Raw genomic sequence first — 18319 nt, forward strand, 5'->3', positions numbered from 1 at the left:
TACATGGCGCACGAACACGCACGAACACACGTGTGTCGTTAGTGGTGCGTTGCGAACTTGCGAAGTGTCCTAACGCCCCTAACGGTATTAAAAATACAGTTCGCGTCACGTATGCTATAGATTTTTATTACTGCCGGTGCATTTCGGAACGCACCCTCTGCGCGAAGCTGCCTTCTCTGGCTCCCGTTGAAACTCCTAGATCAGCGGACACAACGCTGTTTTGACAGCTATGGCGAGATATTCCAGCGATTCAGACTCGGATTATAGCAGCAGGTACCGAAGGAAACGAAATCGAAAGTCGAGGTAAAACGCAAGAGTTTTTTTACGTCCGATTTTATTATTGACTACAGGTTAGGAATAACCTCTAGTCAATAATTTTCAATTTGCATCTCACGTTTCAATTTGTAACAACGTATGTAACATTTAATTAAATATAAATGTTACATTTTAAATTAATTAAATGTTGACATATTTCCACTAAATTGTGTTTGTCAAATTATTTGATGCCATTTCTTTTAAGATTTTATTATTATTAAAGAAGAAGAGACTTCTACTTCAAGTATATTACATATAATAATTCTTGCAGATCTAGCAGCTCAGACAGTAGTGAATCCTCGCCACATCGAAGGAGATCATCGAAACACTCGAAAACAAAACGTAAACACCGTTCACACTCGAGAAGTAGAGGAAGAGATCGAAATTCGAAAAGTCACAAAGGATCCAGGAGTAGTCATTCGAGAGATCGGGACAAGAAGCGTTATCGTTCTAGAACAGGCAGATCATATTCTTCGGACCGTACAAAAAGAAAAGGTAGATCCACATCCAGAGAGAAGTCGCGAAGTCCTTCCAGCAGCTCACAGTCAAATCAACCAAAAGTTAACATGGAGAAAAGCCAATCTCTGGCAGCAAAAGGTAGAAACATTGGTTTTTACAAGTACTGGGATTATAAATAGTAATTAACATTTGAATTTATGTATAATGTTTTTTAGATGATTTTCCCATTGAGCCACGTTTCAAAGCATGTGTACTCGAGGAAATAAACGCTGACGGTTTCACTCCCAAGACATTCACTTCATCTGCTACCAAAGAGAATAAATTAAAAAATATTGTAATAGACATTAGTTCAGATACCATACAGATTCCACCAGTATCTAATGTTGCCAGTGGCCCAGAAAGCATATTTCATACATCGGTAAATTTATCTTTATTTACTTTTTAATTTACCTTATTTTTAAGATTCTCCAGTCTTTTCACATCATATAAGAACTTGAGCAAATTTTAAGAATAAGTTTATAATTAATATAGGTGTCCCTAAATTTTTCCAAATTTTTTTATTATGCGTATAGCTTTCTGTAAATAGTTTTTAAAAACATGAAATTCTTTCTGGGAAATAGTTTTAATAATTTAATCGCAAACAAAAAATAAATAAAAATTTGGAAAATCATTTTTAAAAAGTAAAATTTAAATATTTTAGAATTAAGAAATGGAGCTTTATTGTGTCATTTTCTTTATAAAAATATGTTCACGATTTCTTTCACGTTATATTTCTTTAAATATAACATCACACTAGTAAAAATATGACAATATCGCTTGTTGTTACATTTAAATTATTATAAAAATTTCTCTTAATATTTTCGACATCAACATTTATCTATCAATATTTTAAAAAATTTATAATAAACTATAAATTATCGTTATTGAATTTTGTTTATTATTTGGAAGTATATTATTTTTGTAATGTCAACAGTTCTTGTATTAAATTAAAAGATGCAGATACATGATTGAAAAATCACTCTCCTTCACTTTTAAACTAGAGAATCTTAAATTTCCTGATAATTATGATTTCCTATCATAAATAGATAGATAAATTATTTGTTCTTTTTTTTCAGATTATGATGGATCAAGAGGCAAGATTCGATAAATGGGTGAAAAAGCTCTACACTCTCAGACAGAAAGCCATGGCTGATTTGGTTCATACAAATGTTACTTAATGTAAAACTTATGCTTAGTATTTTTTATACACAATTGTATATGATATTCTATATGTAAAAAAAAAAAATAAAATAAAATAATAAGATTGAGTAAATTTTTATTAATAATTAATTTGACAAATTTATATATATATATATATATGTATGTATATACAGATACATATATATAGATAAAAATAAAGAATTTTGTGAAACAAATTTTAGACATTGAGATAATAAAAGATAGCTTTTTGTACAGTTATTTTACTTTGATAAAATTTCAACTAATAAAGCAATGGTATTCAATACTGCACTAATACTTACATTCATATGTATCGTTTATTTTCTCCTCAGACTTTACAATTAATTCACGTACAGTTTTATAAATTTGGTTTCTTAACGCTATAAAGCTATAAAAGAAATTTTTCAAACTTATGGAGATAGAAATATAGTGACTATAGGAACTTAACTACAATCACACGAAACATGAATCGTGTATCAATCTCTATAATAAAATTGAAATACGCACAGACAAAATTATGGATTGTTGTCGAAATAACAGAAGCTAATCGATTATTAGAGAGACATTCTGCATTTCCATCCCCATTTGAAAATGTGGTGGAGCTAATATACTACTTATTGCCACCAGTGTTTAATCTACATATCTACGGACACATTTAAAACGGCACCGCATATTTATACATTTGCATAATTGTTTATTGGAGTTAATAATATAAGCAAAAATACGTAACTAATACAAAATTAAAAATGTTCAGGCACTCTGTCCACAACTCGGTGATCTGTGCATACATTAATACATACATTTCTTTTACTTCGATTGATTTACAAAAAGAATAAGTTTTTTTTTTTTTTCATGTGAGTATTAAGAAGTTGAACTGGTAGTCTATTCGGAAATATAACGTAGTATTTTTATTTATATGTTTAATTGTTCGTCAACTACTTCTCTAATTTATATATGAAAAACATTCTACAATAATATATTTTTAATTTATTATTTCAACTTCAATATCAATTATAAATAATTTGTATATGAAAATCGTCTTGCAATAATATATTTTTAATTTGCCCTCTTAATTTCGATATCAAATTAATTATAAATAATTTATATATAAAAATCATCCTGCAAATGATACATCTTTAGTTTTCCATGTTAATTTTGACATTAATTAAATAATAACGATCCATCACACAAAACGGACTAGAATTTTTCTTCTTTTTGATATGCTAAAAATCTTAGGTCCAATTTTATTGTAAAATATTCTGAATTGAAAAAACTTAGAGATTTACTTTATAAATGTTAGGGATATATAGGCAGTATTCAAATTGATTAAAGTTTATAAGACTAATGAACATTCGAGTACCTGGATACATTTGTTAACGTTGAATGCCGTATAAGCGTTCACATAATAAAAACTGTTTAATTAAAAAAAAAATTAAAACTAAAGATTTCTTTTTATATGTGACAATGCACCAAAATAGACTAATGGCAAAATTGCATTTAGTCATGAATATCTTATCTATTCAAGTTCTGGTTCGCAATTCCAGCTTTCATGCATGATAAATTGGCAATGAACTGCCAATAAAAGATATATTTAAAATACGATTTATATCTATTAAAGCATGTAACTATTCGATTAGAAATGCAGAAGAGATAAGCAAATCTCTTACATGGAATGTCAAAATGTACCAAAACTTTCTTAAATCAATACTCTGTGCAACCTCCGTGTCTTTTCAATCCAATCATGTTTTGTAAAAATATTTATAGTCACAGTAATCTTATAAACGTTCAACGTTTTACATAAATCACTTCAATTTACATCACAATTAAGTTACATTAATTACAACAGCAAAACCAATATATCTTTTTTATCAAATATTTTGAAAATTATTTTTAATCCTGCGATATAAATAATTCGTGTTTTATACCTCAAACTTACTGTATTCAACCATTGCCCACAACGGGAGCAATAGATTTTCTAAATAGAGAATTCACAAATGAATATATATCTATAATGAATATGTCTATAGTTCACTGATAATAACGCATTATAAAACTGCGTTGTAAGCGCGACCACTTAGCACTACACTCTACTAGTTTCATCGATTATTAACGCAGACATTCATAAATATAGTCAACAAGCTGTGTGCCAGAATCCAATCAGAATCCATAATAATAAACGTTTTATTACTATTATGTAACACATCTGCTATCTTTTGGTTTGAATAATATACCACGAGAATATGGAAGAAATATTAATTTTTCTATAAGAACCTACAGATAATAATGTATCATCTTACTAAGACTTCTTGCGTCCTTTTTTATAACGATTCAGTCGTTCGGTTTAGCCTCTCATGATATTATGAAGGAGTGTTTCTCATGATGTATTATATACTATAGATTGATAACAAACCGTGTACTTGCATTATATACGTTATAAGCTAAAATCAATAGAATAAAACTACATTAAAAACAGAAGTGTTTAATTTTGAAATATTAAAAATGTCTCATTTTTATTTCTGTTTTTCATATACCTAAAAATATTTTTGTTGAATATTTTAATCATCTTTATTTATTTATATAAATTTAAGAGATTATGTAAATATAAATTTAATAAAAAAGTATTTTTTGACTAAAATCTTTAACGACTTTAAATAAATTTTAATTAACTTTAAATAAAATTTTAATGTTTTAACTTTAAATACTGTTTAAAATTAAAATATTTCTATTGAAAAAGCAGAAATAGAAATAAAATATTTTTTAATAAAGTTTCCTTTTTGAGTAATAAAAATGTGTAATAAAAATGGAAAAACTCATAATGAAGATCTTAATAAATAAATATAAGATCTTATAAATGAGTGTGGAATGTAAATTGGAAAAATACCAAGAATGAGAAATTAGTTAACGCACTTGACAAAGTAACGATTTCAAACCCGACGGAATATTTACCTAAGTTTGCCCTGGACAGCTCATAATTTTTATACATTGATCTACTGGTGGTTTTAATACTCTAGAATAATTGAAAATTGTCACTGCTCAATTTCTCGTGGTTTCATTCGAAATCCTCTAAATTCACGATGTCGACTTCCATAATACTATTGCCGGCGAACTGGCCGAACACTCCGCTCTGCGATGCGCTACGCTTTACAACTGGAAAAACACGATAATTAATATGAGAAAATATTTTACTTCTTGTACAACTTAAAATTTGACAACTAACCACTAGTAGAGTTCACTTTCTGCAGCATATAGGTAGGCAAGTCTTGGCATTCGCGCGCTATATACGTTCCGACGAGTGACATGTCGGTAATTGGCGGTGTAATTACTTTCATAGTTTCACGTACGACCGCGGTGTCCACTTCATAGTAACCTGATGATGTACAAGAATTTGCACGCGTGCAACGTTTTAATATTTTTAATATTTTAATATTAAATTTTTATTTTTTTTTCTCAAAAAAGAATAAATAAAAATTAATAAAAATTAATTAATCCAGATTTAATCACAAACTCACCGTTGTACATTTTTCTAAGGAGATCGTACATATTACGAGGCGGCAATACACGCTGACGATTCAGTGGCATGACGAAGCAGCTCTGACCGTCAATATCTATAATGCCTGTCTTATTCTATAAATAAAACATACAATATATATTAAAAAAATGTTCTGTATACAAAAAGAGAGATTGTGTGTACTAAATCGCAAATACGGGAATAGAATATGTTGACTTACAATGTTGAAATCGTGTATAAAGCGACCTTGCCGTCCACCGCGGAAATCAGGCACGTCAATTTTCTCATAATGCTCGTTCTCAAGATCAATCTCGAATCTCTCTTTGAAGAAATTATTGATGTCGTGATCTATGTGCCTCGCGATGTCCAACGCGTCCTGCTCCATGGCCTTGAGACTCTTGGTGAACAAGTCAGAGTCGGCCAGCAGTCCCTGGTGAACTGCATTGCTGCCGTAAGACGCTTTATTCGAACTATCGTACGGAATGCTGTACCAGCCGGTGCGGAATCTGCGCATCTGAGTCCTCGCGTACTGTTTGTAGATGTACAGCCCGCCGATCATGCCAATAAGTAATATCAGTAGCGCGAGAAGAAAGAGCAAAAATGTCGCTGTCATGTGTATACGATGAATACTCCTTCTGGAGATGAGGTAACGTTTGGTCGGGACTGCATCTACTTTTGAATGCGCCGCTTCGGGATCGGCTTTCGTATCCTATTACAAAAGAATATCTATATTTAATTCTCTTTCTCCCTATACCTATATTTAATTCAGATATCTTATTATTAATTTAATATTATTAAATTTATATAAAATCAAGGACAAGAGATATTGGCATAAAAAATTCTAACTGTGACTGAAGGCTGATTTTTAATTAACATTATTATCTAATATTATCTAATATTAATAAAAATTATATTTAATAATGTATCTACTTTTTTAAACTATACACTTCTTTAATAAAATGTTTAATTAATTCTTTAATAAAATAGCAAATTATATACATATGTAAAAAAAACTTACATTCCTATGTAAAATCTTTATTATAAAATTTACAAAAATGCAAGTAACTGTTTATAAGGTGTTTTTTTTTCCTTGGACAAAATTAATAGGGGTGAACAATTTAATTACTCCTAGAAATGCAATTTAATTCAGCCTTTAAGTTTGCGTTTCTAAATTATTTAACAATTAAGCTGTGCGACGAAAAACGGTCTGTTCAAAAAATTAATGGGTGCGAAATGGAGGAGGTCTCTAATTTCCCTTGTAAATATCCCTCCTTGGACTTCGGTTCCCTTGTCTTTGCTTATCACGCGTCATCCTTGTTGAGGCGGGCAGCGCGGAAAAACGCGGAGCTCGTACATCCATCACACAACACATAAGCAATGCGTCTCGTTGTTAATTTACTCCGGCCTGGCTCTCCGGTGTCGGTGGACACCCACGCGCGACCGTGTGTGCGTGGTGCATGTCAACACAGAGGCCGAAGCCAATCGCGCACTTGCGCGCTGACAGCGCATAGAGACAGGCGAGGTATTATATAGATAACACGTACTCCGATATATAAATTGACCATTTGTGGAATAGATGCATATACGTGCGTACACATATATTCGATTCGACAAGATTTATTATGCTAGATACGTATACACGTATCTATATATGTGCCAAGGGTTGCGTTAAGTGGCTCCGCTGCGCAGAACGCGACCCTAACGCGGCCAATTAAAAATAGCCGATCATCTCCGATCGGCGGGGCTGGCATGCGGGGGCGGGCGTCGATCGAAAAGGGGAATACACCGTGCGTCGGGGCGTCGAGCGTCGTCCGAGCGGCCGAACGAGTTACGAGGCGATTTTGTATACTAACCGTCGGATTTTCCTCCACAAACAATGGCTGCTCCATTTTGTCGGACGCCTTCTTCTCGGTGATCGCTTTCGTGATTACCGTCATCTTTGCAGCTCTTCACGCTGCGGGCGCACTGAACGGGGAAATAATTCGAGCACGAGTGTTCCGGCTGTCGTCGAAACGACGATAAGCCGCGCTTGTCGCGAGGGAGGGCGAGATAAGGATATTCCTCGAAAGATCCGAGGACGCGGAGTAGGGAAATCTAAACCCGACGTACACAACTCCGTGGTCACACGGAGCGACTGCGTCGGTCACGTCGGTGTTGGAGGATCGTGGGACACACGAATAAATCCCCCTCTCGGAACAGCAGCAGAACACTGTACGCATGCATACAGCTACGTCACCGACCACGTGACTGACGGACATACTCGTGCCCTAATGCTGACCAGAGTGGGTCTTTTAAGATTACATTTCTTATCTTCCCATACAGAAATTTCTTTTTTATTGTATAATAAAGAAAGAAAAAAAGGAGATTATAATTAATAAAATAATTAATAAAGAATATAATTTTAAAAAATTGCAGTAAAATAAGCCGATTTTAGCCTCCACGTACATTGGAAAGAATAAAAAGAATGTTTTATCGTAATTTTTGAACTTCAAGTTCTTCTACTTTTAATCTCGAAAATTTTTATAATTTGTCAGAAATATATTAAAATCAACATATAAAGCTATTAAATAGTAAATTATACTGTAAATTATTATTGTTAAGCTTTATAAATTTAATTTTACTTTAATTCGTACGTGTTTTCTTACTATTTAATTAATTTATAAAATAAAAACATTAATTTTATTAATAAAACCAAATTCTGCCAAACAAATAAGATATATAAAACTTGATTGTTTTATCTACAAAATAAATTCGAGTGAGATTATTCTCGATTTAATATTATTAACATTAAAATCAAATTTTCCAATTTTTTCCTTGTATCTTTTTTGCTTTACTTCAGATTTTCTTATTGGATCATTACTTTTTATTTATAGTTTCTTCTACACAAAAAATTTAATGTACGTGATAATAATATACCTTTTATTGCAATAAAATATCTACGCGATTGAGCACCTCGATAACGGTTACTAATGCTTGCTTCATCGCGCATGTCCCTAGTTATTTTCCAATAAACGCCGAAAAACACTGACACGGCTGAGATTGATCGTTGAACAATTTATTAACAGAAAAAACTTGAGAGCGGTCATTTCGGCATTTTTCGTTAACATCGTCGAACTCTTCGTATGGCTAATTGGCTACGCCATCAACGTAAACACTTTCATTTTTCGGACATTACATCATGTTGGAAAAAGCAGAATTCTTATTGGTCATCGCACATGATTGAAAATCTGAAATATAAATATTTTGGTGATTGAAAAATAGCCGTACGGAAATTTATGGAGGAAAAGAGAGAAGCGGCTTTTGAGATCAATGTTTGCATAGAATCCTAATAATACAAAGATTTTATAAGTATTTTTTAAATTTATTTCGTATGTTACAAATTGAAAATCTCTCTACTGAGATAGGTTATCCAACAAAGGTAACCGAATGGACGTCGAAGGCGCGAAAGACGCTGAGGAAGAATCGACCGAGGAGGAAAAACATGTCAAGGCTGAGGTGAAGCCCGAGACCACACGACTCAGTCACCAAGAATTAGTAAAGTTGACCAAGGCAACTATACGTGATCTCATTGAATGTGAGCCACTTCTCTCTGGTTTGCCTCCGGATGTCACAATAGAAGAGCTCAAATCACAGATCGCGGTCGCGCAAGGACAGGCCATCACTTTGTTCTTGAACCGCGGTGAACTGCCAAAGATCGCAGTAGTGGTAATGATTTTTTTTTTACAATATTTACGCTTCCCACAATGCAATTAAATATTAAATTTAAATTGTATCTGTATCACTTCAATAAGAATCACTTTCCTCGCTTTATCTCTCAGGTACCTCCACACAACACAACAGTGCTCGACCTGAAGAAGGCCATCAAGCGACACATGAACTTGGCTTTGAAGAGAGAGAATGTCGAGAAGAAGATAAGTTGGAAGCATATCTGGAAGAAATATCACCTCTGCTTTGAAGACATCAGACTTTCCAATGATAACGAAAACATTAAAGCTTATGGCATTACCAATAAAATAGAATTACATTTCGCGAAGAGGCGCAGGGAAAAGAACAAACTGATAAAAAGTTAACACGATGTAAATTCTGTGTAAATTTCTATGTAAATTATTATTCACAATCAGTATTTCACTTAACAATCTGTATACCTGTCATGATGTCTGTGAGATAATTTTTATTCTTACAAATATAAAAATTCTCAACTTTTAACATATCTAGAAAGTATTTGTACAACTTATTTATAAAATTATAAGAGATTGTAACATCCTATAACAATACTTTTACTTTTTTAAAGAGAAATTTACAGGAAAAAATTGTCGAATTGTATGTATGGAGTGATATTGAAGTTTCTATCAAGAATTTATAATTTATAGTGTCGAAATTGTTATAATAATTAAATATATAAGTAAAGATATAATAAATAAATCTTGATACCTTGTATCACAAGCTATGTACTATTTTTATTTCTTATTGGCATTAGTCTTTTGGTTTTTCTTCGGGTATAAGAATTTCGCAGGTCAATTCTGGCATGCAATCTTCTAACATGAGGCAACTCAGCTCGAACGCGACCGACTTGTAATAATTCGTCACGATCAGCTTCTTCAAGTTAACCATACGGTAGAGACACTCCAGCCCTCTCTCGGTGATCTTCTCGCAGCCAGAGATGTCCAGATGCTCCAGTTTGGGGAACTCAGCTGAGATTTTGTCCAAGCCCCAGTCGTCGATGTTCTTGCAATCCTTGAGACTGAGCCACTTAAGCCTCGCGAGACCGCATAGATTGCTTAGACCCTCATAATATAGGTCCAACCCGTTAACGTCCACCATCTCGAGGACATAACTCGGATTATAGCTGTTGGGTAAATCGTACTGGCCTTTCTCGTCCCGTTCTATCCAGTAGGAGTCACCGCGAAACTTGACCCTACCGCCGCGATGCACCAGAAAGTGTGCGGTAGCTAAATCGGCGCCCAATATCTCGTGTCTCTCCGGAATAAACGCCTGGCTGGCCTTGATGAACTGAGCCTTGTTGTGCCTATACCACTGCTTGATATTCACGAAGGCGAAGTCCGTCTCCTTGGGCGCGGCTGTGTTAAACCAGAAAAACCTCTTGGGCTTCTCCGGATCGTCCCCGACCCTGGGTATCACCGCGTGCTCTTCGTTTTCTCGCCATTGATGCTGTCGCTTCTCATGTTCTACGCTGTAGCCACGTGTAGTAGTTACCTGAGCGAGCGCATTATTCGGGAAGCATGGACGCTCGCACAGCTGTTTACCGAGAGAGAATGTCAGTCGCCTCGATATCATTATCAGTTAAAATTTGAGTAAAAACTCGGACAAAACTTGATCAGAGAATGACGACAATATGCGCTGATATGCGCGTATTGCGCGTACCGTAGTCTAACCACTCTAACCTGATCTGACCTGTCCAACGTGACGGATCAAGCAGCTGATTTTGAATTTGTTTTCAGTCGGATTTTATGATGTATATATGTATGTACATACGCGCTATAGAAGTTTGAGACGGTGCAAATATTTCGACTAAAAACTACAAACGTTGCATATGTATATAAATTGCAGTAAAAAAGGAATTAAAAGAGTTAAAGAATAAGGTAAGCAACTACATAAACTGGGCTAATTATCGATAAAACCCATTTATTTATTTCTTGAAAACTCTAACCCAGTTAACTCTATATAGTTAATAGAAGTTTTAAAAATTAAATTTAAGTTTTTAAAAATGAAATAGATTAAATGAAATTTATTCAATCTACCTTCTTGGTGAAAATGTTTCTTAGAATTTAAATACACAAATTGAAACACTTTAAAAATATTGAGCGTTTTCTTAGAAATTTTCATATATGTGACTTCTGAAATATTTTCTAAGATCTCTCATTTTATTACTAAAAAATATTTTTAACTCTTTTAGAGTTTATCAAAAGATTTCATCATGTATTATAGAATATAGAATAAGAAATCTTAGGAAATTCATAAGTATAAGTTACATGAAGAAGTCTGGGAAAGATGTAGATATTTTTCCTCTCAACATTAATTTACATCAAAAATTTGAGAAATTTTTTAAAAATTTAACAAAACTAAACAGAAATTTTTAAATTTATATAAAAATTCTGAAAAAAAAATTTTAGATTTTATAATAAAAATTCAAAAAAGTATCAATTCCGTTGCGACGATAAAAACCTGTCAGGTGCATCAGAAGTCTTTAGATTTAAAAAACCATATATTATTGTCAATTTTATTTTGTATAACTATATTCTTCTTGCATAAATACAAATGTATATTTCTATTTTGTACATGATTTCGAGACTTGAAATTTTGTCGATTATAACTACAGTAATTTTATTATATGAGTTTATACGTCATTAGGGAAAGCTCTATAAGCAGGATTGCACTTTTGCAGTAATGCCAGAACGAACATTACTTAAAATATAAATCGTTCGTCTTCGAGTTATTTGTACATCATAACGTCTGGAGATTGATACATGCACATGTATGCATCGCAAAGCAGACGTTTCGCATGTTCCGGTAAATGCCGGTCATCTGTTAATTCGGTCAGATAAGTTCCTCCTTCTTCGCTCAACCAGTAAGGAAAATCTGGGCATGGCACCATCTCTGGTATATTATATCCATTTTGCTCTCCTAACGATGACAAATAAGTTTATGTATCAGTAAAAATTGCTAATATATTTATTTTAATATTTAAAAGATTGCGAATAATGAGATAGTAATCATTGATAAATACAAAATAACAATTCAAAGTAAAAGATAAAAGATAAAAGAAAAAGAAACAAAAGATATAAAAAATACAAAGGAAATTATTTTATTATATTTATAAATATGAGTGTGAGACAAAATAAAAAATGTGCGAGACAAAATACCTTTTCTGTCAGCCATAGAATCAAAGAAGCACCATGGCGCCTCCGAGCCAGGCCCACATTTTACAAATGAAACGTAATGCGAAGTTTCGATGCAGACCACCGCGGATAATTCTAAATACAGACGAGGTACAGGACAATGTTCTTGTAGAATTGTAAACTCCATAGGTACGTTTAGTTTTTTTGGTTCATGATTGGTTCTTCGTTCATGACGATGTACCTAGGAAATATGCAAAATAATTATAAATTTCTGAATATGCGTTATATTTATATATCTATTTTACAAACTTTTTCGAGGCACTGTAAACAGAAGGCTATACTTTCAAGACCAACACCACATTGTCCGTAACATTCCTTACACTCGAATTCCGCTAATTTGCCGCACACTGTGCATTGTCTGGGTGCTGCAAAACAATATGTAAATGTTACTGAAATCTGTCTCAGATAGAAGCGATTATTGTAATGTGAAAAAAATACGGCATAATGATACTTAACAGTCTTCAATAATGTCTGTCACGTCGAGTAATAACGTAGGTTGTATTTTCTGATACATTTTAAATGATTTTCCAAAACGCGGCATTTGTATAATGAGACAGGAAGGAACTTCTTTCAGTCTAATATTACTAGTTAAGAAACTCTGTTCCAATAATTGCTGCACAGTCGGTAGATTCAAATGGTCGTCTTTCTCGACAAACAATTGATAATGATAGGCATCCTGTCCAGAGCTTAGTTTGAGGAATGGTTCAGCATTCAAAATCTGGGCGACCAGTGACGTTAAAAATTCTTCCGGATCTAAATATTATAAATTACATATATCAAAAATTATTTATCAAAATGCTGATTCACAGCGATTAAAAGTAGAAATATTTTGAAATACAAAGAAACCTTTCTCTTCGCTAGTGAGACCGGATACTGACGATAGCTTTTCGAGCAACGTTCTAAGCTTCATTACACGATCTGCTCTGACAAACATATTTTTTCTCAACGGGTTCACAATCTCCTCTCTCAAGACCCTTTGCACTTCTTCGTATTGTGGACAATCTTTCTCATTTGGTGGACTAAAAAGCCATTAAAATATTAAAAGAATAGAATAAAAGAATAGAAAAAAAAGAAAAGAAAAATTAAAAAAGAATTTGTTTATATTTACGTAACAAATTGAATTGAAGCGAAGTTAATTACCGAAACAGGAGATTGTCGAATACGCTGGTAAATGTAAACATGCTGAAAAGAGTAGCGTCCAAGTAGCACGAATTGTGATGACCCTGTATACCGCGATACTTCCCGCATATACTTTCCAAATCTCCCTTGACGGAGATAGGCCGTACTATGCCCGCAATTACGGAGCTCTCCATATTACCAAAATTGTCGTTATTTATGTGCGCAGATCGTTCATTGAGCTTCGTCTGTTTGTAAAAGATATAATTAACAAACATGGCGCATTAACGTTGTTACGAAGGTGACAGATAACTCCTTCCACTTACGTTTTCATAATGAGAACAGTGTTCGATATTGGTAAATATAGCTCTATAAGGTCTACAATGAAAATATCTAATGTCTTTGTAAATTCCATCAGTACCTAAAGGATGTCCATTATCCTATGAATGACAGAATATCCGAGTTTGTTCTATTGTTTTTATCCCAAATTTAATAAGTTCATTTTGCTCACCAGCTCGACAGCTGCCATCAATTTACCGGGAGTTGTACCGGGTGGTGTGCCGATCCACCGAATGACTCCATAATGAATATCAGTATCCAGAAGCACTTTCACATTAGAGCCCACCATCAAATCTCCCTTGCTGTCTACTCTATTGAATTTCTTGATTTCGTTCTTCTCGCTATTACCTGTTGCAATTAACAATTTGTTGTAATCAATTGCTGTGTTATCCAAGTATCTCTATATAACAGAATGCTCAAAGATGATATACAAATAAGTAGGTGGTGACTTTTCTAATATAAAAAAATATTGTCGAGGAAGAAGAAACATTTGAATGGTGCAATAGAGGTAGCATGTTTAATTGTATCTTACTGTAATCCAACAAGCTTACGCCACGCCCTTCTTCCACATCACTGTATACATTTGATTCTATATCACTACTCCATTTGTGCTCCAATACAAAAATAGGAATGTTCTGTAGTTCTGCTGCCATTATTAAACAAAAATACAATAACTGAACGCCTTATAACCTGCCTGGCGGCAGCCCTCGAGGAAGTCTCGCGGGCTAGGTTGTGCGCGTCTATTTTTAAATACCTGAGTTATTATTAACTCCCTCTATCGCACGGGGGAAATTAAAGTCCGTTACCGGCTCTAATTTCGTTTTAGAGTTCTTTAGGGAAAAGTATCGACGGAACAAATAATATATTTATTATTTCTGCGAAATTACCGCATTTAGAAACAGGATAATCGATGGCTTTAGTATAATTTACATCGTTTTCGTGATTCGGCTTTCCGGCTTGATGATGTTCTTTCAATGAATTGACAGATTCCTGGTTGTTGTTCTTATTGTCATCAAACAGCGTAAACTGCTCTAATAAAACGGCCGGTGTACTGTCGAGTACAGATCCCTTTTTATCGTTAATGTAGTCAGTTTCCGTATTATTTTTTAAGAATGATGCTGAAATATAAAAATATGAAAACTACATGATTTGGTCAGACTAACAAAGAAACATTGATTCATGAATATACATACTTTTTTCAATGCCACCAGTAATTGAATCGGTTTCTTTATAAGGTATTATATTACTTATAGTAGCAAATATTGCAGCAGCATTCCAATGTGTGGAAATAAAATATTCCTTGGCCAATAAAGATGTTTTAGCTAACTCCTGACTTTCCTGTAATATATATATATATATATGTAATTATCTTTATGCCACCATATTTGTGTTGCATATGTATTCATTTGCCTATTGCAAATTTATCTGTTAAAAAAGTCAGATCCTTCCTTTTATTATATCTTCTTTTTTTTACTCACAACTAGTATTTTAATGCAATATTTTGTATTTTTAATATATCAATGTATTATATATAATGTATTAATGTGTATAAACTTTTTATAATTTTTTGAAACTTATATACCATGACAGAAATGTAATACCGAACAATATTAAATTGGCTAGTAATTATTATTTATCTTGAGTTAAAAGTATTAATAACAATGCTTTATTTATAAAGCAAGTATTAATTACTGACCAATTTAACACTGTTCATTATTAAATTTCTGTAAGAGTAATGATTTTATATAAGAATGTTTGTAATATTTTATATATAATATTTTTAAAGTTAAATGTTGTTAAATATCTCCAAAGATAAAACTGAGAACCAATTTTTAAAAAGAGGCGTTTTCTTACTTATTTTTTAATTTAACTTTAAATTTTGAAAACTCTTATTTTCTTTCACACAGATAACATAGCAAAAGGAAGGACTATGACTTTGTGTAAACATAAGACATTTAAGTCTTATGTATACATGTCTATTTTTAAGTTATGAAATCGAGATTCTTTAACAACAAAGAATATCAGCAACTAAAAGCAGCTTTAGTCAATTCACCACTAGTTCAAGGCCAAAGTAATGTCCCAGTCCAAGTTGCGGCACCGGTCCAATGTATCTGACAAACGCCAATTCTTTGGCACGTCGATTAGCAGGATCGGAGCAGTACCAGATTACATCGTCCATTGATATACTTTGTATCTGCTCGCACAGACCTTCGTCGTTCGCCAGCCGGATTCTCTCCTGAGGAGACTGTATGGCGAGCAAGCATTGCCAGACCCTTGGCGATACAGGGATTAGATCGTACTTGTGGCAACGCCATTCCGTACCGTACCAGGTCTTAGATCCGCTGACGGTGTCGGTTACGCGTACCCTCAACACGCTCTCCTTCAAATCCTCCAGTGCTTCTACAAGCATTCCCAGACGCAACTTGTTAATGTTAACGTCACACACGCCGAATATCCGTATCAGTACCGTGTCTTGCTTGGCAACATAGTGCTGCAGGACTCGGCGTTCCTTGCTACTGTCCTCCATGGCCCGGTCTTTCACTAAACGATCATCGCCAGGGTAGAGGGAAAAACCGCTCGTCGACCTCGCTCATTAAACGCGTGCGTTAACGCAACCTGTCAACAACCTCCGTCGACGTTTACCTCGTCCCTCACTTTCCTCGAAAGTCACATGTTATCTAGTCAATAGGACAATTTCTCTTTCTCCTCCTCAAATTTTCGATTTTTCGAGTCTTCTTTTCTCGCGCTACATAATTTGGCGGATCGTATCGACAAGATTTACCTCATCGTTTCATTTACATACGCGGTGCGGAGAAACTGAGCAAAGCTCGAAGCTCGAACTCGAAGCAGAAGCGAACGCTGTCAAACTGGCTGGGGAATTTCTTTCTCGTGCGATGCGCGTCATGTATACATATCTCGACGCGTGAAATAGTGTCCTTTCAGTAATTAAGTTAGTTCAAATTCGTAAATAAACAATAAATAACAGACAATCTAAATAATATAATATTATAAATATGCTGAAATCAAATATGCTTAAGTTGATTTAAGCAATAAATATGCTTAAATCAACTCATAATTCATGCCAAATGTAACTGATAATAAATATATAGATTGTATAAACTATGCATGAAAAAAATATGGAAAAGCATTATTTTATTTAATATGTCATGATTTAATCTGGTTTATATGTAATGAAATACTTGAATACTTTATATTATGCCTATTTCCTAAGCAAATTATTTGATTATGGCTTATTTCTACCAACATAGATTAACTTTAATCTTGGATTAAGTTACTCATCTTTATCTCTTTCTAATTTTTGGAACTAGAATAAGATAACAAAAGTAAATTAAACCAAGATTAAAATTAATCTATGTTGGTAAAAATAGGCCTATATCTTAAATTTATTGCAAATGCTCTTCGCATATTATAATTATAATAAAAAAAATTTGAAGCGTAACTTTTGCAAAAAAGATAGTCAATATTACTGATTGAGTGTAATAAACTTTAAACATTTTAAAAACCTAGCTATACCACCCCTTGATAGCCCCTTAATTATATTATATTGTACTATATAATGACTGTGCAGGTTCTTATTTGGTCAGATGACAATATTGCACAAGAAAACAATAATTTCTATACATATGAAGTGTAAATTCAAATTCAATGTAAAGTGAATTAGTTAATTAAAGATAAGCATATGGAAAAACATAGAAACATCCCGATTGAAAAACCTGTAATGTAATAAAATTCTATATTTTTTGTGTATATCTCATCACTGCGACTAAATTACTTTTTTTTTTATTTGATTTTCAGTAACACATGTCGTGGTAATGCATGTACATCAGACAAATACGTTTCTTTCATTTTTTGCTTTTTTTTTTGTTTTTTTACTATTGCACATTTACGAGTCTGCACATTTAGTTTAGTCCAGGTACAGAGCTCAATTTATACACAATTGAAGCATATATATTATTGTTTTACTTAATGCTATATTAAGAGTTGCCTATCAAGTATACTATATTATAATATGCTATTCTCTAATAACCTATAACCTATTATAACCTACATTATTGGAACGTATAACTGCTGTATCCTGAGGCCCATTATATGCATGCGATACATCATCAATCGTATAATATGCGCTTTGCGGTACCAAATAAATTAAGAGTCTCGAATTAAGAAGATATTAATTAAGGATCCTTATTAAGCTATAATAACAATATAGCTAATTAATAAACATAAGGTGGTAAAGATAAAACGACGTTTCCCTTAGTTTCCCTCACCAGTATCAGACTATCAGATCCTTTAGGATCCGAAATCTCAGTCTGTGCTTTAAGGGCCATCTACAATGGAGAGTCGTAGGCCGTTAGCAGTAGTCGTAGAAAATGTTTCCACTTCGTATTGCTTTACTGTTTACAGCCTACAGCAGACATTGAGCCAATTC

The 18319-nt window shown here is 33.3% G+C and overlaps 5 protein-coding genes across 12 annotated transcripts; 2 read left to right on the forward strand and 3 right to left on the reverse strand.

Moving 5' to 3' along the window:
- Positions 1-161: 161 nt before the first annotated feature.
- LOC105829033 (zinc finger Ran-binding domain-containing protein 2) lies at positions 162-2086 on the forward strand. The gene is made up of 4 exons (XM_012667667.2): positions 162-303; positions 587-912; positions 990-1192; positions 1890-2086. Exons 1-4 carry the CDS (start codon positions 230-232, stop codon positions 1989-1991), a joined length of 705 nt encoding a protein of 234 aa, XP_012523121.1. The 5' UTR covers positions 162-229; the 3' UTR covers positions 1992-2086.
- A 204-nt stretch (positions 2087-2290) lies between these two features.
- On the reverse strand, positions 2291-7657 carry LOC105829028 (integral membrane protein 2C). 3 transcript variants are annotated; one of them, XR_004964939.1, is made up of 6 exons: positions 6756-7289; positions 5721-6209; positions 5502-5616; positions 5210-5359; positions 4939-5139; positions 2291-4430 (listed from the first exon to the last, which is right to left on the reverse strand). XR_004964939.1 is itself a non-coding variant. In XM_028190821.2 (5 exons), the coding sequence occupies exons 1-5, from the start codon at positions 7435-7437 to the stop codon at positions 5042-5044; spliced, it is 936 nt and encodes a 311-aa protein (XP_028046622.1). In that variant the 5' UTR covers positions 7438-7657; the 3' UTR covers positions 4764-5041. The 3 variants fall into 3 exon arrangements, 2 of the variants coding, with proteins under 2 accessions (XP_028046622.1, XP_028046621.1); XM_028190821.2 differs by lacking the exons at positions 2291-4430; positions 6756-7289 and adding an exon at positions 7354-7657 and having other exon boundaries at positions 4764-5139; XM_028190820.2 differs by lacking the exon at positions 2291-4430 and having other exon boundaries at positions 4764-5139.
- A 703-nt stretch (positions 7658-8360) lies between these two features.
- LOC105829035 (U11/U12 small nuclear ribonucleoprotein 25 kDa protein) lies at positions 8361-9710 on the forward strand. 2 transcript variants are annotated; one of them, XM_012667669.3, is made up of 3 exons: positions 8361-8811; positions 8905-9205; positions 9319-9710. In XM_012667669.3, coding segments are annotated over exons 1-3 (555 nt in total). In that variant the 5' UTR covers positions 8361-8809; the 3' UTR covers positions 9571-9710. The 2 variants fall into 2 exon arrangements, with proteins under 2 accessions (XP_012523123.1, XP_012523124.1); XM_012667670.3 differs by having other exon boundaries at positions 8362-9205.
- LOC105829034 (distal membrane-arm assembly complex protein 2) lies at positions 9582-10924 on the reverse strand. Its single transcript, XM_012667668.3, has one exon. It carries the CDS (start codon positions 10793-10795, stop codon positions 9974-9976), a length of 822 nt encoding a protein of 273 aa, XP_012523122.1. The 5' UTR covers positions 10796-10924; the 3' UTR covers positions 9582-9973.
- An 800-nt stretch (positions 10925-11724) lies between these two features.
- LOC105829031 (ubiquitin carboxyl-terminal hydrolase CYLD) lies at positions 11725-18310 on the reverse strand. Of its 5 annotated transcripts, none has more exons than XM_012667664.3 (13): positions 18159-18310; positions 17942-18083; positions 15926-16808; positions 15066-15210; positions 14760-14990; positions 14045-14220; positions 13860-13973; positions 13558-13781; positions 13264-13436; positions 12874-13170; positions 12667-12782; positions 12382-12598; positions 11952-12142 (listed from the first exon to the last, which is right to left on the reverse strand). In XM_012667664.3, the coding sequence occupies exons 3-13, from the start codon at positions 16397-16399 to the stop codon at positions 11952-11954; spliced, it is 2358 nt and encodes a 785-aa protein (XP_012523118.1). In that variant the 5' UTR covers positions 16400-16808; positions 17942-18083; positions 18159-18310. The 5 variants fall into 5 exon arrangements, with proteins under 5 accessions (XP_012523117.1, XP_012523118.1, XP_028046618.1 ...); XM_028190817.2 differs by having other exon boundaries at positions 15926-16272; positions 16340-16808; positions 17942-18299; XM_036293344.1 differs by having other exon boundaries at positions 17942-18300.
- Between the last annotated feature and the right edge of the window lie 9 nt (positions 18311-18319).

The sequence above is a fragment of the Monomorium pharaonis genome, chromosome 10 (assembly GCF_013373865.1).
Source record: "Monomorium pharaonis isolate MP-MQ-018 chromosome 10, ASM1337386v2, whole genome shotgun sequence".
Classification (NCBI taxonomy): Eukaryota; Metazoa; Arthropoda; class Insecta; order Hymenoptera; family Formicidae; genus Monomorium; species Monomorium pharaonis.